The sequence below is a fragment of the Artibeus jamaicensis genome, unplaced genomic scaffold (genome assembly GCF_021234435.1).
Source record: "Artibeus jamaicensis isolate MK-2021 breed Jamaican fruit bat unplaced genomic scaffold, CSHL_Jam_final contig_473, whole genome shotgun sequence".
Taxonomy (NCBI): Eukaryota; Metazoa; Chordata; class Mammalia; order Chiroptera; family Phyllostomidae; genus Artibeus; species Artibeus jamaicensis.
The window spans coordinates 580,384-602,655 of record NW_026521851.1 but is presented as its reverse complement, the minus strand read 5'-3'; the positions used below and the strand labels follow the sequence as shown (position 1 = coordinate 602,655).

At 45.3% G+C, this 22,272-nt stretch overlaps 1 protein-coding gene across 6 annotated transcripts in view; it reads left to right on the top strand.

The window, feature by feature from the left end:
* The first annotated feature begins 1,546 nt into the window (after window positions 1-1,546).
* Window positions 1,547-22,272, top strand: part of TARBP1 (TAR (HIV-1) RNA binding protein 1) — a 59,515-nt gene continuing 38,789 nt past the window's right edge. For 5 of the 6 annotated variants that reach the window (XR_008392135.1, XM_053667871.1, XM_053667870.1 and 2 more), the window contains exons 1-10: window positions 1,547-2,470; window positions 5,895-5,992; window positions 7,433-7,502; window positions 9,605-9,810; window positions 10,941-10,993; window positions 12,635-12,732; window positions 13,509-13,644; window positions 14,236-14,332; window positions 14,805-14,894; window positions 19,399-19,540. Coding sequence is in view for 5 of the 6 variants with exons in the window: in XM_053667871.1 (XP_053523846.1) it covers window positions 1,585-2,470; window positions 5,895-5,992; window positions 7,433-7,502; window positions 9,605-9,810; window positions 10,941-10,993; window positions 12,635-12,732; window positions 13,509-13,644; window positions 14,236-14,332; window positions 14,805-14,894; window positions 19,399-19,540 (1,876 nt within the window). In the remaining variant the exon portion in view is untranslated. The remainder of the gene's footprint in view (window positions 2,471-5,894; window positions 5,993-7,432; window positions 7,503-9,604; window positions 9,811-10,940; window positions 10,994-12,634; window positions 12,733-13,508; window positions 13,645-14,235; window positions 14,333-14,804; window positions 14,895-19,398; window positions 19,541-22,272) is intronic. The other variant, XM_053667872.1, reaches the window with a different exon arrangement.

Here is a 22,272-nt window from a genome sequence, read left to right as displayed (position 1 = left end):
TGGGGTCCCTGGCTTTTTTGTTCAACACAGTGTTTCTAAGATTTATGCATGCTGCGTGGGTTGGTGCTTCGTTCTCTCTTTGCTGAATAGCACGATTATGTGACTAGATCACACTTTGTTTATCCATTCTTTACTAATGGACATTAGGTTGTTACAAGCCCTTGATTCTAATGAGTAATCTTGCCAAAAACATTCTTGTACAAACATTTTCGTTAGCATATATTTTCATTTATGTTAGGCCAACACCTAGGGGTGAGAATGCTGAATCATAAAGCAGGTATATTTTAACTGTTTTAGAAACGGTTTTCCAAAGTGATCGGACCGTTCACGCACCCACCAGTAAGGTGCGTATGTAAATGGTCGCTCCACATCCTTGGTGCTTGTCAGACGGTGTTTTCAATCTTTTAAATTGTAGCCATTCTAATGGATGTGAAGCAGTGTCTCCCTGAAGATTCGATTTGCACATCTGCAATGACTAATGGTCCTGAGCACCTTTTCAGAGGCAACATTTGCATACCTCCATTGCCAAGTGCTCAGGATTGCTGCCCACTTTTGTTAATAGATATGGGACGAGACTACTGTTGAGGAAACCTGTATTTATGGCACGTTGTATGTTGAAGGCGACTGATGTTGCTGACACATTCTAAATGGAATAAAACGATAGAACCATTTACGCAGTCAGTGAAGTGAGTGATTGAAATACGGTAAAAAAAACCTTGCATATGTGATGTCAGTTAAGTTTAAATGTAAATAACATGTGAAACTAAAACTAAATGACTTTAAATTATATAGAATAACTTCAAATTTAAAAACTTTAAATTGTACCTTATTGCTTGTGTGGACTGCATGTCAAGTGCTTTGAAGGCGGGAGTGTGTTTTCTCCTTCGACTAAAACCCGAGTCACGGTGCCGCTTGCCTGGGACGGAGCCAGGAACCGCACCGGGACCGTGCACACTAACGTGGTTCCCTGTTTCTGTATTTAGCAGTAGATGCTGTCAGATATACAGAACACACTGACACGTGGGCAATTTTTGAGACTGTGTGGGCAGGTCCACCTGCCAGAATCGCTGTGGGCACTTGACTTCAAGCGCCGACGTGGGCATCGTTTTTAGCCCTATCCCTGGCACATAGCTATAGCGCTTTTCAGATCCTCTAAGTCATTTTTGTGCTTTCGTTATTTATTTTTATGTAGATGTCAGCCACCCAGGTCAGACCTCACTATGTTAGTTTCTTTGCGGGAGACAGCAGTCTGCAACTTTTGAAGATAAACTCCCAAGTGATTGTGATGGACAACTTCCATGTGCCCTCGAGCAGGCCAATCTGCAACTAAGAATCGATGGAGCTGGTGTAGATACTGCATTGACGTTTTATTAAAAACTAGTCAAAAGGGGTTTGAAGGTCTAGGCTCTCAGCAGGACAGGTGGACCAAGCCCGAGCTGCGAAGAGCTGGACCCCGGCTGGGCTGCAGCCAGGTCCCTGCGGGCGCGTCCCTGGCCCAGCCGCGCACGCGCACTCCCTCGCTTGGGCCAGCCGCGCACGCGCAAGCCTCCTCTGGGCGCCAGGAATCGGAGGCGTGCGTGGCGAATGGAGTGGGTGCTTGCGGAAGCGTTGCTCGCGCAGAGCCGGGACCCGCGGGTCCTGCTCGCGACGCTTTGCCGCGGGGAGACGTCCGCAGAGCGTGTGGAGACGCTGCGCTTTCTCCTGCAGAGGCTCGAGGACGAGGCCGCGCGCGGCGGCGGAGACGCGCTCCCAGAGGCGGCGCGCGAGGTCGCCGCCGGGTACCTGGTGCCGCTGATGCGCGGCCTGCGCGCGCGCCCCGCGGGAGCCACGGACTGCGACTCCCCGGCCCCGCACCGCCGGCGCCTGTGGACGGCGGCGGGCGCGGCCCTCCGTTCGTGCGCGCGCCTCGCGGGGGACTCGCAGCTGGCGACTACGCTGGCCGAGGAGGCGCTGCGCGACCTGCTGGCCGCGGGGCCCGCCCCCGGCCTTGAGGGGAGTGCGGAGGCGGCCGTGGAGGTGCTGGCGGCCGTGGGGCCCTGCCTGCGACCCCGCGAGGACGGGCAGCTGCTGGAGCGCGTGGTGCAGGCCGCGCTCTCCCTGGCGCTGGCCGGGGACGGGGAGACGGCGGCTCTGGCGGTCGGGAGGCTGCTACCGGCTCTGGGCCAGAGCGGCGGGGTGGTGCTGCGGACCGTGTGGGGCGGGCTGCTGGCGCCTTCACAGCCGGGCCGCGTGGGTCCGAGGCTCCAGGTGCTCAGCGCCCTGGCCGAACGGCTGCTGCCGGAGCCCGGGGAGCTCCAGTCAGGCACGGACGCGCGACGCTGCGCGCGGTTCTGGCAGACGGTGCAGGCGGGGCTGGCGCTCGGCGAGGACGCGCTGACGCGCAAGCGCGCGCGATACCTGCTGCAGCGGGCAGTGGAAGTGTCAGCTGAGCACGGCGCGGACTGCATCTGTGGACCCCAGGAAAGAAACGGTACCCGCCTCTCTGACCCCCAGCCCAACCCTGCTTAACTTTCTGGGAGGCAGGCCGCCTGGGTCCGAATACCAGCCCCTCGAGGTCGTCTCTTCCATCCAGGGTGAATTTGGTTATTCCTGTTGTCCCCATAGCGCCCGAAAACCTGGGGACCCTGCTGTAGTGGGCGTTTTATGAAGTGACACAGTCACTGCAGCCTAGACAGTGCATTTCCTAACTGCGACCCAAATCAGGGTAGAATGCTGCGTCCGTGGAATGACTTAGGAATTGGACCCACGCAGGATTCCACAAAACCAAATGTGCAATCTGTCGTGGAGGGACCCTTCTGACAGACAAGGGCTAGCTGCCAGCAGAGTGGAGGAAAATACTCACCTGGACTGACCACGTGAGCTGTCTGGAGTGTCAATGCTATCTAGAAACTATCACTTTTTTTTTCTTTTTAATTTCACTTGGTAATTTAGGAGCAGGATTTACTAGTGTTTGTTAAACGTATGGTCCCAAGTCGACCTACTGAGGGTATTTTTACCATTGATTCAATAGAATGAATTAGATTTTAAATATTTTTAAAGCATTCTGAGCTGTTTCCTACACTTTATTATAGGACAAGAGTAGATGAAATAGCAAGGCCTCCCTTCAACTTGGCATGTTAGTCTTGATTGGCTTGCTCACTGAAGTGTGTGAAAAGGTACTTCCATGATCTTCAGTCCAGTTTTGAGCTGTCAAAGTCCCAGATAGATCAATTCAAAAGTTGTTTCAGGAGCCAGTTCCTCCTTTCCAGGTGTAGCTACCTATTCGTTTATTGTTGGTAAGATTTTTGTCTGGCTGAAGTGGTGAGCAAATTAAATTTCCACACAAGTTGAAAACACCGGAGAGTAAATCTTTTAACAGTCCACAGATTGGCGACCATCCATCCCGTGAGCGTCTTCACTGGGAAACAGTGTTAGAATCACCGAAGTGACATACTCATTTAAAGAGCTGGTCGTCTGTAGTGTTAAACATAAGCTGTGGCCTTTTCGTACTTGCTTTCCACTTCAGGGCAAAACCACCTTCACCCGTTCAGCTGATTATTTTGGCATTTACCTTTGTGTCTTGAAATAATGTAGTTATATCGTAAAATCCATTGTCATAGTTAATAATTTCCACCGAATGGGAGGTCAGCATTTACAGCACTGTGATTATGAAAATACTGTTCACAGGTGGTCGATCTATGTAATGTACCTGAAAGGTTTTCCTAGAATTATGCCCTTTCAAAATTTGTTTATTGTCTCCTTATCTCTTACCACCTACCTATTCAGCCCCAGATTCTTTGCCGGCTGGCTACATCTTTCCTGTATGAAATCAGATCACCAGGCACATGGTCAAGTTCCCTGGATGATGTCCTGGAGTCCTCTTAGATGTGCCTTCCCCATCATCCTGGGGATTATTCCCGTCACCTGAGCCTGGGTTGGCGCCGGGTACCGGAGTTCCTAGCTTCTCCTGTTTTTGGTTTACTGGCTCGTTGCAGTGCAGTGCATTTTCCCTGGGCGCCTGCACCTGCCCACAGTCTTTCCCAGGAGCACCTGGGCAGGCTCGAGGGGAAGACCTGGTGAGTGGTCTGGACCCCAGGGGATTGGCAGGTTTCTCACGCTCATGCTAGCCTACAGCTGGCCTTTAAAAACTGGTCAAAATTTCTTTTTTTAAAAAAACTGCTATTCTGGTGGCCACCTCTTCCCCTTGGGTTCAGCTAAAGGTGAGACAGTTTGTGTGTCCTGTCTGTTCTTAGAGAAGATTTCTGCCCCTCAGAATTGCTGTGTGGCTGGAGCCCTCAAAAGTTTGGGGTGTCATAGACTCTCCAGCTTTTTCTCTTTGTCAGAGTGGCAGTGATGTTCTCTGGGGGTTGTCTGCATCCCTGGTGGAAGCCAAGACCAAGCAGCCTAGGTGCCTCTATTTTGACCTCACATTTGATTGCTGGTTCGATTGGGGGTAGGATTCTGGCTTGGAAAACATTTTCACCCAAAATGTTAAAGGCGCTGGGTCTGCTGTCTCAGGAGACAGAGCACTCACGGTGGCTGTTGTAGTCTGAAGCTGCTCTGCATCGTGTTTATGGACGTGCGAGCTGCTTCTCCCCCCTGGCGGTTCGGAGGTCTGTGTCCCCGGCCTGCTGCTCGTTCACAGGCTGTCTTCATCCTGGTGCAGGGCATGTGCTGGGCCTGCCCTCCTGGGGAACCGTGTTCTTCACTTTGGGGAATTTTTCCTTGAGTCATCTTGATATTCCTCCTTTTTTACTTCCTGTGCTGTTAGGATTTTGAATTTGCTGGACTGGTCATCAAAAATAACATATATATATATGTGCCCTGTTCTTACAACATCCTGCACGGCCCTCTCTTACCAGCCTTTAAGATGTTGGTGAAAGTTGTTTTTTTCGGTTTTTTTTCCTGTGTAGTTTTGTTTCCTCCAAATTTCCTTTTGTTTGTTTGTTTTGGTCTTGATCTTTAACGTTGAGGTTTCCCCAGGTGGCCCAGTGACCCTTAGATGCCTGTTTATATGTACGAATCAGGAACCAAAACTCCGGCTGGAAGCCCGTGAGTGCTGCTTGCGGACTGTGCACATCACTGTCAGGTGCTGTCCGGTGTTTGTGTTTTCAGGTCTTCCCTCCGGGGCTGGCCAGACTCCCCAGAGGCCTCCTAGTCTCCTGCTGGGCAGTGCGGGCCTGGGCAGTGGTCCGTGACCTGCACAGCTGCAATGGGGAGGGGGCAGGGGGGAGGGGGGAGGGGGGGGTCTAGGCACCCAGGGTGCACACCCGTTCACCTGATCCCGGTTTTCTTCAGGTGCTCACCCTGACCTCAGCTGTGTCCCACGCATTCCCATTCAGAGGCCACTGTGTCACCTTCTCCAGAGACTAGATCCCAGTCTCTTTCTGGTTCAGGGAAAAAAATGCAGAAAAGGGACCTGGCACCTGACTATTTCTTAGACACACCGAGCAAATCCTCTTCCTTTAGCTCGGCTTTCCACTCCACTTGCAGAAGTAACTGTTGTGTCAGCTCCTTAGGTCTCGGGTGATTTCATAAATCAAAATCTCCTTGGCTCTCCTTGTGCCAACTTAATACTTAATTTTCATGAGTCTGTTTGGTTTTCTCTATTCTTCTGGGTTTTTGCCATTGAAGAATCCTTTACTGATACCGTGAGGTTCTTAGGCAGAGAAAGCAGAGTTTGCATTAGTGTCACTCTTACCCAGAACTCTAAAACAATTATCTTTATATATATATATATTTAAATCTCCCTCTGAGACTCCCGTTCGCCCGAGCCTTCTGTCTGGGTGTTGACCCACAGCCCCCTCCTCCGCCGAGGAGGCAGTGTTTGGTGGTAGTGGCCTAACTCTAAGAACTGCTATTGGTGAGAAACTTACGAACTTTGCCAACTGATTTTCATTTTAAAATTGTAACAGGCCCGAGTCTGTTTTGGTGGTCTGAGAAGAGAAAAGACGAACTTCTGAAGTTTTGGGAAAACTATATTTTAATTCTGGAAACTCTAGAAGGAAACCAGGTGAGTATCTTCATATTTTAACAAGCCCTACGTGGACCCAGCGTTTATTTTCTGAAACATTCTTTAAAAGCAGTGTAAAAAGACCAGCTTGGGTATAGCATGAAAGAACACAAGTGTACTTTGGTTTCTGGCATAAATGCATATTTAAGATCGAACGTAAACCCAGGAAGTTAAAGGTTACTTTTAATTGACTGAAGTTATCATTCAGAGAATTTACTTGTATTTGATTGTCTCTTGACATTTACTTCTGAAGGGTTAGTTTCTGCACATTATGAATAATCTCCAAAGAAATACACACTTGGGAAAATTTTACTTCAAGCACTGCTGAGGTAAATTGTTATTAAGTAAATATTTGCCCTTTAATTTTGTAGGTTTTTCTTTTCTCTTTTTACAATGTTACATCTGTGCAAACCTAGGCCTGAGAATGGAAACTTGAATAGTCGTTTTCAGTTGACTTTGAATGAGTTTTTGTAGAGTCATGGAATTTTTGAGTTGAGAGGAATCTCCTAAGGGACTTCATCTACTGCAGTGATTCTCAAACTTGAACATTCGTTCGAATCACCCAGGTGGCTTATTACAGTATAAGTTCCTGGGTCCCATCCTCAGAGTGCCTTTTCAGCAGGTCTGAGGTGGCACTCGTGACCTGGAGTGTTTGTCACGGTCCCCGGAGATGCCTGTGCTGCTGCCCTGGGGACCCTGCTGGGGAACCCTGGTCTAGAGGGTCCCTGGCCTGTAAGCGGCAGACCACTCTGCTGGGGGCCAGCCAGCTGGGGAGTCACAGAGATGTCCATTCAGATATGCATTGTGTGTATGGACCGAAATAATTACTCAAGTATATTAAAATATATAGAGACATTTATGTGTGTATATGTGTGTGTGTGTCTGTATAAAATTGTAGAGATGAGGAGTAAAGAAAAGGCATTTCTGAATTCCTCAGTCAGTAGTTCTGTGAGACCCCCATGGTTCAGTTAGAAACTCCGATTTACCTGTAGTCAGAGGATGTATAAACTGGACCTGCCCCTGCAGTGTGGTCTCAGTGTGAAGACATTGAACTCTGGAGGGCCCTGCTTCTCAGCCTGAGCCTCTGAGCAGCTCGCGTGACGAGAGAGTACACTTCAGTATCGCCTCCTCCTTGTGGTATTCCAGTGTCGTCAGCCCTATTTCCCAGGACGGGGGAGGATTTCTTGACATGATCCATGATGGTTACTGTGTAAATGTGACATTGCCGTCACGGTTTTCCAGGTTACAATCATTAGCTTAATCACACCGGTACAGACTTGAATCTGTATTACTTCCAACCTGGAAGGATCAGGCACCTTCTGCCCGTGTTTACGTGGGGGTGGGAAGCAGAAGGTCTGCTGTTATATAAATAGATGGAAATTCCCTTGAGTTTTTCAAGATGATCCTTCATTTCATATGTCATTTTGCTTTTGTTTTCAGATACATGTTATAAAGCCTGTTTTACCAAAGCTAAACAATCTGTTTGAATATTCAGTGTCAGAGGAAAACGGTAATGGTTACTTTTAGTTTGACTTTTTTTAATAACATCTGTAGTTTTTTCCGTCTGATTTTATTACTAACTCTTATTATAGACAATTGGGAGAAACTGTAAAGGTGTAAAGAAATAAGAATCTGCAATTAACCTTCCAGTACATATCTTCCGCACTGATTGTTTATAACCCTCCGTTTGCACTTTGCAGTATATCCAAATGCATTTACCTATCCCCCTTAGGTAGTCATGAGAATATGACTTTAAAGGGCTGCGGCGCTTTGTGTGATTTAGAGGTATAGGCAGTTTTCTAAACTTTTGATTACAGAACATTTCAAACGTTTGCAGAAGGAGAAGATGAACCCCATCACCCAGTTTCAGCTGGACCGCTGGGGCCAGCCTGTGTCTCTGTCCTGTGCAGCCCCTCCTGGCCCCTCCCACCAGGGAGCAGCCCCTCTTGGCCCCTCCCACCATGTGTCCAGAAGCACAACCCTGCACAGCATGTCTCCTATTCTGTGCTCATGTTAGCCTACATTCTTGAAAGATAAGGGCTCTATATGTTTTAATGATGGTATAGTCTACATTTCTAATAGTAGCTCTTTGGTATTGTGTATGTTAGTTGCTTTCCATTCTTATTTTCTTAATATACCTGTTTCATTGTTAGAGTTACTTTTGGGGGGCTTCAGTTCTGTATCTTGGACTTCCTCAGAAGAGGAAATTACAACATACAGTTTTAAATATGGTTTTAAGCCTTAATCAGTACTGTACTATGAGAGCTTTCTAGGAGAAATAAAATGAAGCTGGAGCCTCCTAAAACTATTTTATGGAATTAGGTTTAGATTACTGAAACAGCTCAATGCCAGCGAACAGTGTTTCACATTCATATGAATGATGAAATCCTGCCTTACTGTGTTCACACGAGAATTAACCCATGTAAAGGGTTTAGCGCCTAGTGTAGGAAATTATACTCGTAATGGTTTAACCCTTAAGAACTGAGCTTTATTCAGCTGGTTGCTGGGACGGTTTCCTGAGACACGGGGATTTCTCACAGACCACAAGAATCAGTTGTCCCACTGGGGGCTAGATTTTAATTGAATCCTGTTGCAGCATCACTTAGGCATTTACTGTTAAAATGATTCTCTCATCACCACATTTTGTCCATAGCTCTTGGCAAACACGATCAAATAGCAGTGACAGGTTTTGAAAAATCCCCATCGTCAGGGTGCTGAACAAGTATCTTGGTGTAAATTACAAATGATGGGGCAATTTATTTATAGAATGCCATGAATTGAAAAGGCTGATTTTTTTCTAATAAAATTAAAATATGTGCCTAAGAGTTAGCAGTATCTCTGAGTTGCATGTTTATCCCATCCCCCCTCTCACTCAATTAGATATTTACTTAATAGATACTTAGTATCCAGTTTATGGTAACCACTAGGATAAAGTGGTGAGTCAGATGTCCTATGTTTCACCTGATTTTGTGTTTTTCATGAAAAAATAATTCTGATGGTAAGTTCTATGCAAGCGGCAAACCAGGGGCTGCGGTGGAGGGGGCAGTGAGTGGGGCCGAGCCTGGGGCCGCGCCTGGGAGAGGCAGGAGGGGGGGCCCCTTAGCAGTGGCGTGGAAGGCTCAGGGCGCACACTGTGTGCAGACGACCGGGCAGGACAGCTCAGTGAGGGGAGGCAGCAGGGCCCTGTGCGCAGGGTGGTGGGCGTGGGGGCGGAGGGAGGTGTGGTTGTGCCGCTCAGCTCACCCCGGTTCAGATTTTGTTCTGAGAGCCGTGAGAAGCCATTCCTGGGTTTCAGGCATAGGAGTACCAGTTTCAGATTCCTAGATGAAAATTGGAGTGAATCAGGCCGGGGGAGAAAAGCATTGGTTGGAATCACCCCACATCGAAACTTCTGACCTGCATGCAGGGTCGTATTTAATTTTTGCGCCCTCAGCAGAGGTGACGTCTGCCTGCCATCTCTAAATGAAAGTGCCTGAAGATGGAACACTGGCTGATACGGCGTTGTGGTTGTCCAGTTATAAAGTGCCCTCAGATGGGATTAAACAGACCCACTGTGTGGTGTCGTGGCGACATTAATGTGCTGTGCGTTTGTGTTTGTTCGTGACCACACAGTCCGCCCGGAGCAACAGGATGCCGGGATCCAGTGTCCACAGGAGGCGCTCCTTGCGGGACAGTGGCTCCTGCACCCCTCCTGGCACTTGTGCATTTACAAACGGATGTTTGAAAGTGAAAACAAAATCCTGACCAAGGAAGGCGTGACCCATTTTTTGGAGCTCTATGAAACGAAGGTGCTTCCGTTTTCACCCGACTTCTCCGAGGTAACGACCATGTGTCCCTCCCTTGTTCCCCGTGTCCAGAGAAGAGGGGCAAAGGTGTTTCATTGTTTGTCGTGGTTGCGGAACAAGGCACTAGGCCTGGATGACAGCAGAGAACATTTCATAGATAAGCAAACACCAGTCCTCGTTCCCCAAGACCCGCTGTCGTTTTGGAAGAGGCTTCGGCAGGCTGCCTGCAGCCTGTCCGCTGGTCCTCTGGTGTCAGGATCTAAACGGCACAGGCCAGAGGCTTTACACCAGCGCAGCAGGAGCTCGGCAGTGACCTGTTTCCTCAGTTTGGCCCGTGAGCTAACACTGTCTGCTGCACGAAGCAGAGGCGGCCTTTTGAGTTATTTTTGTTATGCTTGTAAAATAATGGCATGTCTTACTAGCACCTGTACTGCTCTTTGTCAGAAATCACACAAAGGGAAGCGACTGTGAGAGTCACAGTTTAAGTCTTAGGGGAGGTGCCGTGTGAGTCACGTGACCAGCCACCTCTGGTTTAGAGGCAAGCTCAGTACACTTCCCCAGCTGTCTGATGACAGGCCGCAGGGGCTGTATTGATAGTGTAGGGGGAACAATTTATTATCTCCCATCGCTGCCTTTAAAACCTTGCACACTCATCTGGTGCACGTAACGCATGCTCATCAGGGACAATGCCACATCCCCCTTCCCTTCCCAGTTCCTTGAGCGTGTGACAGTGTGACATGTGCCTCCTTTCCCCCATTCCGCAAGCATCCTGCTCTCCCCGAGAGCTTGCTTCTTTGACCACCGTCTGGGAGTATTTTTGAAGATATAATTCTGCCCGCCTCTGTCTTCCAGGCACAGGGGCTTTTCTTTTGGGTGTCTTTTCGGTTTTTCTTTGTTACTGCCTGCGTTTCCATCGCGTGTTTCTTCTTTGGGTTCCTTTCTTCTTGACCCAACATAAACTCTGTTTTATCCATTTTTATCAGGTGAGAAAATTCTGTACTTACTTGCTGTTCTGGTGGAATTAGGGGGCCCTCCTAGACCATCTATGGTGAATTAACCCGCAGTGTAAGCACTCAGCTGTGCGGGTCACAGCTGGTCCGCTAAGGCCCTCGGGCTTCAAAGTTACAAGGATGACTCAACTTCAAATACTTTTTTTCTTTTAGTTTATTATTGGACCGTTAATGGATGCCCTTTCGGAGAGCTCTCTATATAGCAGGTAAGCAAACATGATGTTACGTAGTAACAATGCACTAATATTTATTTGATGTATAAATTTAACATGCTTATTAAAACATGACCAGATTGTTCAATGCATTCGGTCACCGATATATGTTGCGTAGCAGACAGTCAGCTTTTTCCTACCGTGTCTCCTCTTCTGCGTTCATTCTTCTTGCCTTTCTCATATTGTTTCTTCTTTTCCCCGTTTCCCTTCCTACCTGAGCCCTCCATTCCCGGGCTTTGGAGTGTACGTCTCACGTAGCTTCCTTTCTCCGCCTTCTCTCTGCCCTCTTGGAAATTGTGGCGCCTCGGGCTAAACAAGCTTTGAAGTTTTTTTCCTTTTTCTTTTAACTTTTTATTGTGACTTACGGGAAAGTTGTGAGACTAATGCAAAGAATTCCCTCTTGCCTTTCATCCACGTTCCCCACACGTTAACCTTTTACCACATTTGCCCAGTCATTGTCTCTCCCTGGGATGCGCGCCTGTGTCTAAGCCCTGTCTGCCGAGCAGACTCCAGCTGAGCCTATTTCAGTGTCTGCGTGTCTCCATCCTCCTGGACGGGAAACCGCCATCCTCACCCGGACACCCAGTTCCATGCAGCAGCACACAGGGGTTGCTTTCCTGCCCGCTGGTGGCAGCCACTGTCCTCACACGTCGTGTGCTTGCCACCGTCGTCCTTTGAAAAGGTTGACGCTGTGAGGAGTCTGTCAGCGTTGCACCTTCCCAATTTTTGAGCATTATCTCTCCTCTCGAATTATTTAAAAAATTTCCCTTGCTTTTGAAATTATGTTGTCTTTCTAACTTGGACCAAGTTTATACTTGCAAGTCTTCTGATTGGTGTACCTCTAAACAGGAAAACACCTGCCACCTTCAGTTTCTTTAAAAGGTTTAAATTTGTCTGCACTAAGTTATATTAGTACTTAGTCTCACTTGTTAAACACTGAGGGAGTGTAGCATGCTTGACTTGCCAGCTACTCTTAGTTTTGAAAGAACGCGTGGCTACTGAGTAGTTTTCTGAGGCATCTTCAACAGCCGGAGAGCAGCGGAGCCCACGTGGTGGTCGTTCCCTGAGAGTCGTCAGACGCACCTGTCGTGGAACGCTGCCCATTTCCTGGCACGCTGACGTGCTCAGTTAATAGATGATGTTTCTGGGAGAATCCCACAGCAGTAAAAAATGACTTTAGTAGATGTTAATTAAATGCTCTTACAGAAGTAACTACTAGTATGTCTTTCTAGGAATGTTTTTCTTTTATTTAATATCTAGAGGTGTAAAAGCATTGGATTATATATAGGAAACAATAAAATGTAATTTTAAACGATCATTTTTAGGCTTTTTTAAAAAAATGACTCTCTTTGGCAAGAATCCTGTATTTGTGTCAGGGGAAGTGTTATAAAAAGGAAACCCATGCCACTTAGCACGTTGCCAACTCAGTTCCGTCTTCCCGGGAGATCCTGGTGTGTTTGGAATCAGAAGGGTCTTCAGAATTTCACTAGTATTTGAGAAATAAAAAGTAGGTTCAGAAATGGCAGCTGGTCTTACTGTTTTAATGTTGGGAGAATTTGGGGCCTGGTCCATTTAGGTTCAGTATGCTGATCTGTACAGGGGGTTTAAATACTCGTCTTTCCCCTCTGTCCCCAGGTCGCCAGGCCAGCTGATGGGAAGTGGTTCTCCACTGGGATTGAAATTACAGAGGTTTCTAGTCACTTACGTTTCTCTTCTTCCAGAAGAACTAAAGAGTATGTGCAGTGAAGACTTCTAAAAAAAAAACTGATCGTCTTGAAAACCGTGTTTCAGTACATCGGTGATAAGCCCCACCCTTGACCCTCACACTCAGTATTGTCAGAGCAGTTTCCTTCCCAGGACGTGCAAACCGCCAGGCTCACACGCCCGTGCACCGTCACTGCGCGCACGTTCCTCTGTGGCTCATCACCCGTGGTGGCGTGAGCGCGTGGAGGGGTTTCAGAGTGTGCGCTGCAGTGTGCCGTCTTCCTGGTTGTGTCTGTCGGCCTGCGGATGTCTGGCCTCTTTCACTTAGCTTAAGGTTTTTCAGATTCATCTCTGTTACAGTATCCGTCAATATATCCCATTCCTTTTGTGGCCAAACCGTACCCCCTTCTGTGGGTATCGCTCACTGACCCGTGCATCAGCTGGCGGACATTTGGATTGTTCCCTCTTTCAACCACTTGAACACCGCTGCTGTGGATAGCCACACGCGTGTTCTTGAGTGAACACATGCTTCCCACTCTCAAGCACACGCCTCGGGTGGAGTGGGCGGGGCATGTCAGAGGAGTCGGCAGACGGCCTGGTGCAGGGGCTCACGTGCTAGGCTCCCAGCAGCAGCGACCCCACCTGCCAGTCAGCCCTGCCGGCGGTTCCACAGTCGCTGTCTCAGTGGGCGTGGGGGCCATCTCCTTGTGGTTTTTTATTTGAATTTCCTACCTAATGTCTAGTGATGGGGAACCTGTTGTCCTGTGGGGCGGCAGCAATGACGTTTTAAAACTTTTTCTTTCAGGCAGTTTTTTGTTGAAATTCATTCAGAAGATGACCAGTAGACACTGGTGTGCTGTTCCCATTTTGTTTCTGTCCAGGGCTTTGGCCAGCATCCCAAGATGCAAGGCCCTGGGTCCAGAAGGGCTGCTTGCTCTCAGGTAATTTCACCCGTGTGTGATTTTTGGGCGTGACTTTCCATCACCCGGTTGTGTTTTCCCCTGTGATTTTCTATAGAGAATGTTTTCAGTTAATATTGGCATTGGGGGTTTTGAACTTTTAATTTATAAGAAAAAAGTAAATTAAAAAATCCGTTTGTACAGTTGAACTTACTTTGTTTTATGAATCCCTAATTTAAATATGTGCCATAGTACATGCTGTTGCCCTTTGACCAGTTTAAAATGACAGTAATTTTTAAAAATACATCAATATGTAGGAAACGAGGGATGAAATATCAAACCAAAGTGTTGATCACTGAATATTTTTTTAAATGTAAAATTATTTTCATTTATTGTCTCAGTAGTTTTAAAAAAGATTAGTCTCATATTAAAATTGAGCTTTATGAGATCCCTGAGTGGAAGATAAAGGCTTATCTTCCCTGGCAAAGTGGAGTCCACTTCGCTCCACTTCCCTGGTAAAGTGGAGTCTCCTGGCAGCGACTCCCTGCGTGAGCCATGGTAGAAATTACACACTGCTCGTCAGTAACTCCCACCTGCCAGAACCGTCTGTGAACGTGTGCTGTCTGCCCCCAGGGACGTTCTGCAGTGCACCATGGCCACGCACCAGATCCTGCTGCGGGGCGCGGCGCAGGGCTACCTTCTCCAGACAGCCCTGAGTTTGCTCGACGTGGTGAGTGCGCCTTCTTTACTTGCGGTTCTCCACTCGGAGTAGCGGGGGTGTGAACAGATCGGCACAGTAGCAGGCCTGTGATGCTCATTCAAGACTTACAACCTTAAGGGAGTTAAAGGTCAGCTAGCGGGCTCTCTGAAGGCACAGGGTCACTTTTGTAGCTTTGAAGAGTAAGAATCACTTTTGACTTAAGTAATGAGTAATTTCTTATAGAATGTCTTTTTTTTAAATTTTAGATTGTGGCCATCTTGTCTCTAAGACAGTAACTTTGATTTTAAGGAAAATAGATTTACAAAATAATCTTTTAAAAATATAATGTGCTGGTTGTTTGTAATCAATGTTTTCATTTTAAAAGTTAAATAATTCTTTCTAAAAAGTAGCTTTCTTCAGATTGCACTAAATGATACTTTAAATAGTATACTAGAAAATTTTAAAGTGAGTAATTTAAATAAAAACTCCCTCCCCACCCCAGGAGAATGTGTCACTTTCCGACATCTCAACTTTTCTCCTGTCACTGAGACAAGAGGAGTCCTTAGGGCGAGGAACATCACTGTGGACAGAGGTGAGATTGAAAATAATTTGATGAGGAGGTCTTTGAAATCTTTATAGAAATTGTTTTCTAATTGAATTCATCACTAGCCATTTACATAAAATAGGATTGCTTTGTTATCTATTGACAGAGATTTAAAAGAATGGAACATTTGCTTTGAGCGGAACTAACTGATAATGCAGCTGAGAGCTCCTGGGGGGGGTGTGGGCAGGAAGGTTGGGAGGGAGGCAGACCTGCTGGACAGGGAGGTGGTGCTGGAGGCGCAGCTGGGCTCCGGAAGAGAGGTGTGAGGAACAGTGATGATGGCAGGTGCAAGAGCAGTGAGTGACATGTCCCCCTTTCACTCTTTCCTGTCAGTGAGTAGCACTTCCAGCTGCCCACTTCCTGCTGAGGCTGGCATTTTGGTTCTTCTGACTTTATGCTTCTAATTGACCTCGAGACCCTAAAAAGGGTCTTTCCTTTCCTGTAGCTGCTGGCCTGGTGGAGACCTCCAGTGTTCCTGCTGTGATGGCTTCTCTCTTGTCCATCCCTGACTCTGCCCTGTGCTGCCCGCCTCCGACAATGTGCCAGGGCCTTGCAGTCGGGTAGGGTCTCGGTGCCTGCCCTGCAGTGCCCCCTTTCTCCTCCTCCTCGTTCGAAGTCATGGACTCAACTCACACTGCTGATTTCAGCTCTTACCCGTTGGGCGCTCCGTCACATTCCAGGCTGTGTTCCCTGTAGGTCGTGCGTTTCTTAGTTCCGGACCCTTTCTTTTTTAATTTGTGTTTCTCTGGTGCTTGAGGCCGGGGATGTGATGACCTCTCTCAGAAGGTAGTGTTGGCTCTGTCTGCCTAGAGAGAAGCAAGAGAAGCCAGCTTGGCCTGTGTTAAAATAATTCAGGCATAAAATAAAGAGAGCATAGACTAGGGTAACGGGGGACGGAATGAAGAGAGGCAAATTGGGCCTTAAAGGATTAGAATTTTATCTTATATTCTTGGTCACGATGCATATAATTATGTGGAATCTGAAAAGTACAGAATGAGTAAACAAAATAATCATCTGTAATGCCCACATATTTTTTGCTTTAATTCTTAATTTTTCCAATATATACATATTTTCACTCTTGCTTTCTCGTTATATATGTATATTTAAAATGACATATTAGTATATATGATATTTCTAAACAAAATTTAAATTACCGTTTTGAATTTTGTTTTTTCATCCTTTCATATTTGAGCATTTTAACATGTTGCTGATTAATTCTTCCATATGAGATATTTAAAAGTTCAGTTGATTAAATGTTTTGGAGTTTATTTAATCAGTTTCTTCAGCTAGACTTTTATTTCAAAATTTATTTTATCTATACATATTCTACTATGTACTGCTAAAAAATGAGGACTTTAAAAGGACACAAAATAGGCCCTTTTTACTAACCTTAAAATGTTAAGTTTCTTGATTTCAAATATCCAGTTTAACTACCCTTTTCCAGATGTTCAGTAGATGTGTTTTTCTGTTTGTTTCCTGCACTTTGTTCAAATATTGAACTTGGAGTATCCAGATAAGGTCTGTTCATGCGTTGACATGTACAGTGTGCGAGCCCTCTGGAGTTTATTCGGTATGTGCAGTGGGTGGGCAGGTTTGAACGAGGAAACACATGTGACATTTCCTACTGCGCTTATTTAGCCGGTAGAAGTGTACATCCCCCCAACCGCTGTTGTCTGTTCCCTTTCGTTTGAAGCCCCAGACCTTTCATTGTTGGCTTTTAAGGAGCTGCCCCTTAGATTTCTTTACTTGTGCCACCTAATTTTTCAGTTGTCTGTTCCATTAATATCTGTCTTCATTGTTTCTTGTTTTGCTTTCTTTTAGTGTGTTTTTCTTAATGCCTTGAATTTACTTAGTGAAAATGCTTTATTGCGTGCCTTCCGCACACCAGCTTTTGTGTTAAGTTTTGGGAATACGATGGTTAGCAAATGAATGTGGCCACTGTGGTTTGTGCTTGACCTCCAATATTAATGATTTTGTTTATTTAATAATAAAAGCACACATATGTGTATATGTATCTTAGAGTAGATTTGGCTGCATTCTATAGCTATTGCTGTATAGTATAAGTCTGTTGTATTATGATGAATCATATAGAAACATGGATATTTAGTACATTTAACTTACAGAAATGGCAATTTCATACAGCTCAACCTAAGTCATTTTTTTAAATTGATGTACTTTGTTTTTAGTACAGTTTCAGGTTTACAGAAAAATTGAACAGCAATTTCTCCTAACACAGGACTTCTGTTAGGAGAAACAGAGACTTCTCCTAACCCTCTCACACCCCTCCCTCGGACCCCACATTTGCCCCTATTATGCCCACCTTGCATTAGCAAGGCACATTTGTTACAATAGAAACAGTACCATTAACTCATGTCCGCAGTTTACATTAGGGTTCACTCTGTGTTGTGTGCCCTGTGGGCTTTGCACATGTGTGACTGCGTGTGTCCACGGTCGCGGGACCACACCGAGTAGTTTCAGGGTCCGAAAATGCCTCTGCCCTGCCTGTTCTGCCCTCTCTCCTCTCCCGCCCCCGCTGCCCCTGTGGTTTCACATTTTCCAGACTCTCATATAGTTGCTGTCATACATTGTGAAGGTTCTTCCTTGTCTTTTCATGGCTGGATCGTTTGTTTCTTTTTGTCACTGAATAATACTCCATTTTCCGACGAACCACAGTTTATGTACCCATTCACCTACGGAAGCGTGTCTTGGTTGCTTCTCAGTTCTGGCAATTAAGAAAAAAGCTGCTCTAAACATTCATGTGAAGGTTATTGTGTGGACATAACTTTTCAACTCATCTGAGTAAATGCCAAGGGCACAGTTGCTGGATTGTGTGGTAAGAGAACGCTTACGGTCTTGTGAGAGACGCCAGACTCCCTTCCAAAGTGGCTCTTCTCTTCTGCATCCCCACCAGCAATGCATGCAAACGCGTGCTCACCAACACTCGGTGGCGGCGGTGCTTTGGATTTTCACCGTCCAGTTAGGTGGGTAGGGGTAGCTCCCTGCTGTTTGGGTGAGCAGTTATGGAACAACACGAGACAGTGAGTGTCTTCTCATGCTGCTGTTTGCCGCCATCTGCATGCTCTGAGTTCTTTGTCAGGTGTCTTCAGGTCTCTTGCCCATTTTTTAATTGGATTATTTGTTTTCTTGTTAAGTTTTAAGAGTTTATGTTGGATACCAGTCCTTTCTTAGATGTGTCTCTTGCAAACATTTTCTCTCGCTCTTTGGCTTGTCTTCTCCTTCTCTTGACAGTGTCCAGGTAGACTTCTGTGACTTGTATTTTAATGGGAAATAAGGGAACCTGTGTACCTGGGACTGCCAGGCGGATGCCGTTTAAGCCATAAGTCTGACATGAAGAGACTCTTTGAAGGAAAATAGTCTGAATTTTTTGACATTTGATGGAGGGAAAGAATCAAATATGAATGGGTTTACTTCAATAATTTTGTTATAATAGGATTGTGCTTGTGGAAATACAAGATTCAGAAAACCACGTATTTTGTAGCAATCATTAAGGAACTCAGTCTGGTCAGTTTGAGAGGAATCTGAGAAAAAGTGCACACTGTGGAAAGACACCAGCTGACCCCACTGTGGACAGATTGTGTTTCAGACCCTCTGCTCGGTGAAGACCGACCTGCAGCGGCTTCCTTCAGTGCCGAGCTGTGCGTCATTGGTTCGCGTGGGTGTAGGTTCAGTCCTCCAGTGATGTATTACTACTTTTCATCATTACTTTGTCTCCTTACGTGTAATTTTGGGTTATGGTTTAATGGAGGCAAAAGTATTTTAAACAATTCTTACCTTTTAGAAAGACATAATTATTTACTTCATACTTAAATTCATGTATAGATTTGCACATTAAGATATATTGTAAAAAGAATGTTAAGAACATATGTTTCAAAACAGTTCACAATTACATTTGATCAAAGACTAATTCTTTAGTTCTGTGACTTAGTTTTGCAAGTCTCCTAACAGATGTTATGGAGAAGAGCTAGGGCAGAATTTCTCTTTTAAATTAATATATTTTAAAATATATATATGACAGAAAATAAACTTGTGATGAGGTGGGAACTTTAGTTATAACATATCTCAAGTTCTACATTCTCTCACAAATAGACATTCTTGTTTTAGTATGTGAAGCTAGAACGAATTTTAATTTAAGGTCATAATTTATTTTATGTAATGTGTTATTTTGCACAGAGATGTTCTTTAGAATATCTTATCACAATGTGCGTTTTATGTTAGGTACTTTAAAGACTCTTGCCTGTTAATGAAGTTTATAAAATCTTGAATGGAGATGAGAAAATATACGCACTTTTTTCTGCCTCCACTATCTACTCAACTCACTCACGACAATAAATCCTTTATTACTTCAGTCATTCAGTTGTGTTCAGTCATTTAAATTCAGTTTTACTGTGGAAGAAACAAGTGGCTTTGGGAGATCGAAACTTTTTGTTTGCTGAGGTTTTTACAGTAAAGTAATAGCTGTTGTCTTTTCTAGCTCTGTGAGTGGTTGCGTGTTAATGAAAGCTGCTTTGGGCGATCCTCAACTTGCAGCTCCGTCGGACTTCAAGAGACCTGCTCTTTGAATGCTTACGTAAAGAACCTGGTTGAAGAGTATGTAAAGCCACCTGCTTGGGAAGGTGAGTCTGAAACCATTTTCCCGGACCAGTCTAACCAAAATGTTTCCAAAGAACTGTTAACCAGTTTTCAGAGCAAGGTCTGGGTTTTACCAGATGTGTCAGTTTTCTGACGTACACACGTTTTTCAGCCGGATACTGTGAATAACAGGACATGAAAATGCTGCTCCCTAACTTGTACTTTATCTGCTCTAGGATTTGACATTTAGACTGTTTTATGTGCTCTAATAAATAAGTGGCCAGCGTAGGAATTGGACTCAAACCAACCCATTAACTTGTTCTACAATTACCAAGTTCCTTGCGGCTAGAGACTGCAGCAGCCTCTGAAGTAGAAGTACTTGTAGCTCTGTCAGCTCTTCTTTTGTTTGTTGCCACAGTGTCACATTTAGTGTGACCTGACTGTGAAAGTGTTTGAAGGGGTGGTCTTGTTAGTTTTCCTTTTTGCCAGACGGCTGGCAAAGGTCAGTCTCGTGGCTTCTTTGGGGATGTGTGTGAGACTGCACCCGGGAGGCGCCAGCCGCAGGTCCGGTCGTTACTAGCATTCTAGTACGATTCTAGTGCCTCTTCATCAGCCTCATCTGTGACCATCTGGGTAACCCGCGTCTCTTAATTTAATGTGTCTTCACTTTCCCAGGTTTGTTTCAGACTACATCGTTTTCATTTCCTGGTTTCTTTAATCTGACCATGGACAGGCTCTTAAATGATCAGATAACTAGCCTCCCAAAATACTGGAGAGTATCTGTTGTTCCTTCTCCAAACATTTCTTTTTTATGTTTTATTCTCTCTTTTGTTTCGTCAATTTTCTGTGCTATTACTTGGAAGGTTCTTTTACTAGGCCTCCACAGGTAAAGGAGTTTTAGTCCCTACTGCCCTGAACATAGATGAAACCCCTAAAGTAGAGCTTGTCTTATAACTCAGAGTATATAACAGCATCACATCTGATTAGATACTCAAAATTGATGAACAAGATTTTCAGATAACAATCAATAAGAATCTACCAGGCTTCTGAAAACTGCTGGCTTTTCAGAAAAGATCGGTATTTCTAGAAGCCTGGTCTTGGTGCTCACAGGGGGCAGGCGAGAACTCTCTGGTCAGCCACCCGGGTGTGGCCCCGGCCAGAAGCAGGCTCACGCCCAGTGGCTCCCAGCCCTCATGGCGGGTCGGAGGAGTGGAAACAGTTCACTCTCAATCGGAGCCCCAAGAGCCCCCTCCCCTCCCCCACCTCCTGTGAGTTCTAAAGGTATCTTGATTCTGTGATTGCTAGAAAATGTGGGGAACTCATTTCTAGCTTTCAGTGGTGTTCAGTGGTTTAATGGCATTTGATTTCATTTTAGTCTTCATTTATAATGAATTTTTAATGTAAGTGTGGGATATGGAGCATTAATATGAGTAAAACTGTAAGTAAGAGATTCACCTTTATAACACAAATTTAACCTAAATTTTTTGGAGTAGCACCAATATTTAGATTTTAAAAAATATAAATAGATTTATTATTGATGGCAAGTAAATGGCCTTTATAGCATTTAAAAATAATATGTAATAAAGTTTATTCTTTTTTAAATTTTAACCTGAGTTAACCTACATACAAATATATATTTTTACTATTGTTTGTCTCTTATACTACTACAATAAATTTGTATCAAAATAGATTAAATTACTTCTAAAGTATGTTAGAATATTATAAAAATAATGTAAGTATTTGAATCACTGGGCTAGAAAACAAGGTTTCTTGTCTAAATTTTTATTGGGAGTTGACGTGAAGAGTATAGTTTTACTACAGAAATGTGCCAAAAATGAAAAAGAAATCTACACATGACTCCTTTTTATTTAACTGGTTTTCTGAGATAGCAAAATATTGATTATATCAGTTAACCAAGTTCTCTCTTCCAAAGCTTGTTTTAGGAACTTCGCATATGTTATTAAATTTCCATAATAAGCCCATGGCAAGCTGCCAGTTTTACTTGTTTGGTTTCATAGAAGATGCTGTAGACTTTCTGAGAGGTGAATGGACTGTGACGAGGCCCCACAGCTGACAGGTGCAGGATTGGGCCTCGCACACAGGTCAGGGCTGCTGGGGCCTGTGTGTGAGTGTGCACTCTTCTGGGGGCACTTCAGGGACTCTTGCCTCTCAGCCGAAAACCAGACTCGCCTCTTCACCGGTCACCTAGCATCTCCTCTTGCTTCCCCTGCAATCTTTTCCCACCTGGTACCCAGAGAGAAATAAGTACAAATTTTGATCTTACAAATGTCTTCTTCCCTTCTGTGTGTAGAGGCAGAACTCAGAGATATTGGGGTTCAGTTCCAGACCTCTGCAGTAATGGGAGTCACATAGTTATGTTTCACTCTACTGTAGTGTCTTAGGTGTGCAGCAGCACTGTGTCTAAAAATGACCTTGTTGCTAAAGCACGCTGACCATCCCTGGAGCCTTCAGTGAGCTGTACTCTCTGCTGGTGAGGGGCTGGCCCCGAGGTTGGGGGCTGCTGACTGATCAGGGTGCTGGTTTCTGAAGGTCGAGTGACTGTGGCAATTTGTTAATACAGCAATGATCTTTGAGGCATTGGTTGACTCTTTTTCATGAGCAATTTCTTTATAGCATGCAATGCGGTTTGATAGTATTTTACTCACTGTAGAACCACTTTCAAAATTGGAGCCAGTCCTCTCAAACGCTGCTGCGGCTTTATCAACTAAGTTTATGTTGTATTCTAAGTTCTTTGTTGCCATTTCAACAGTTTCAC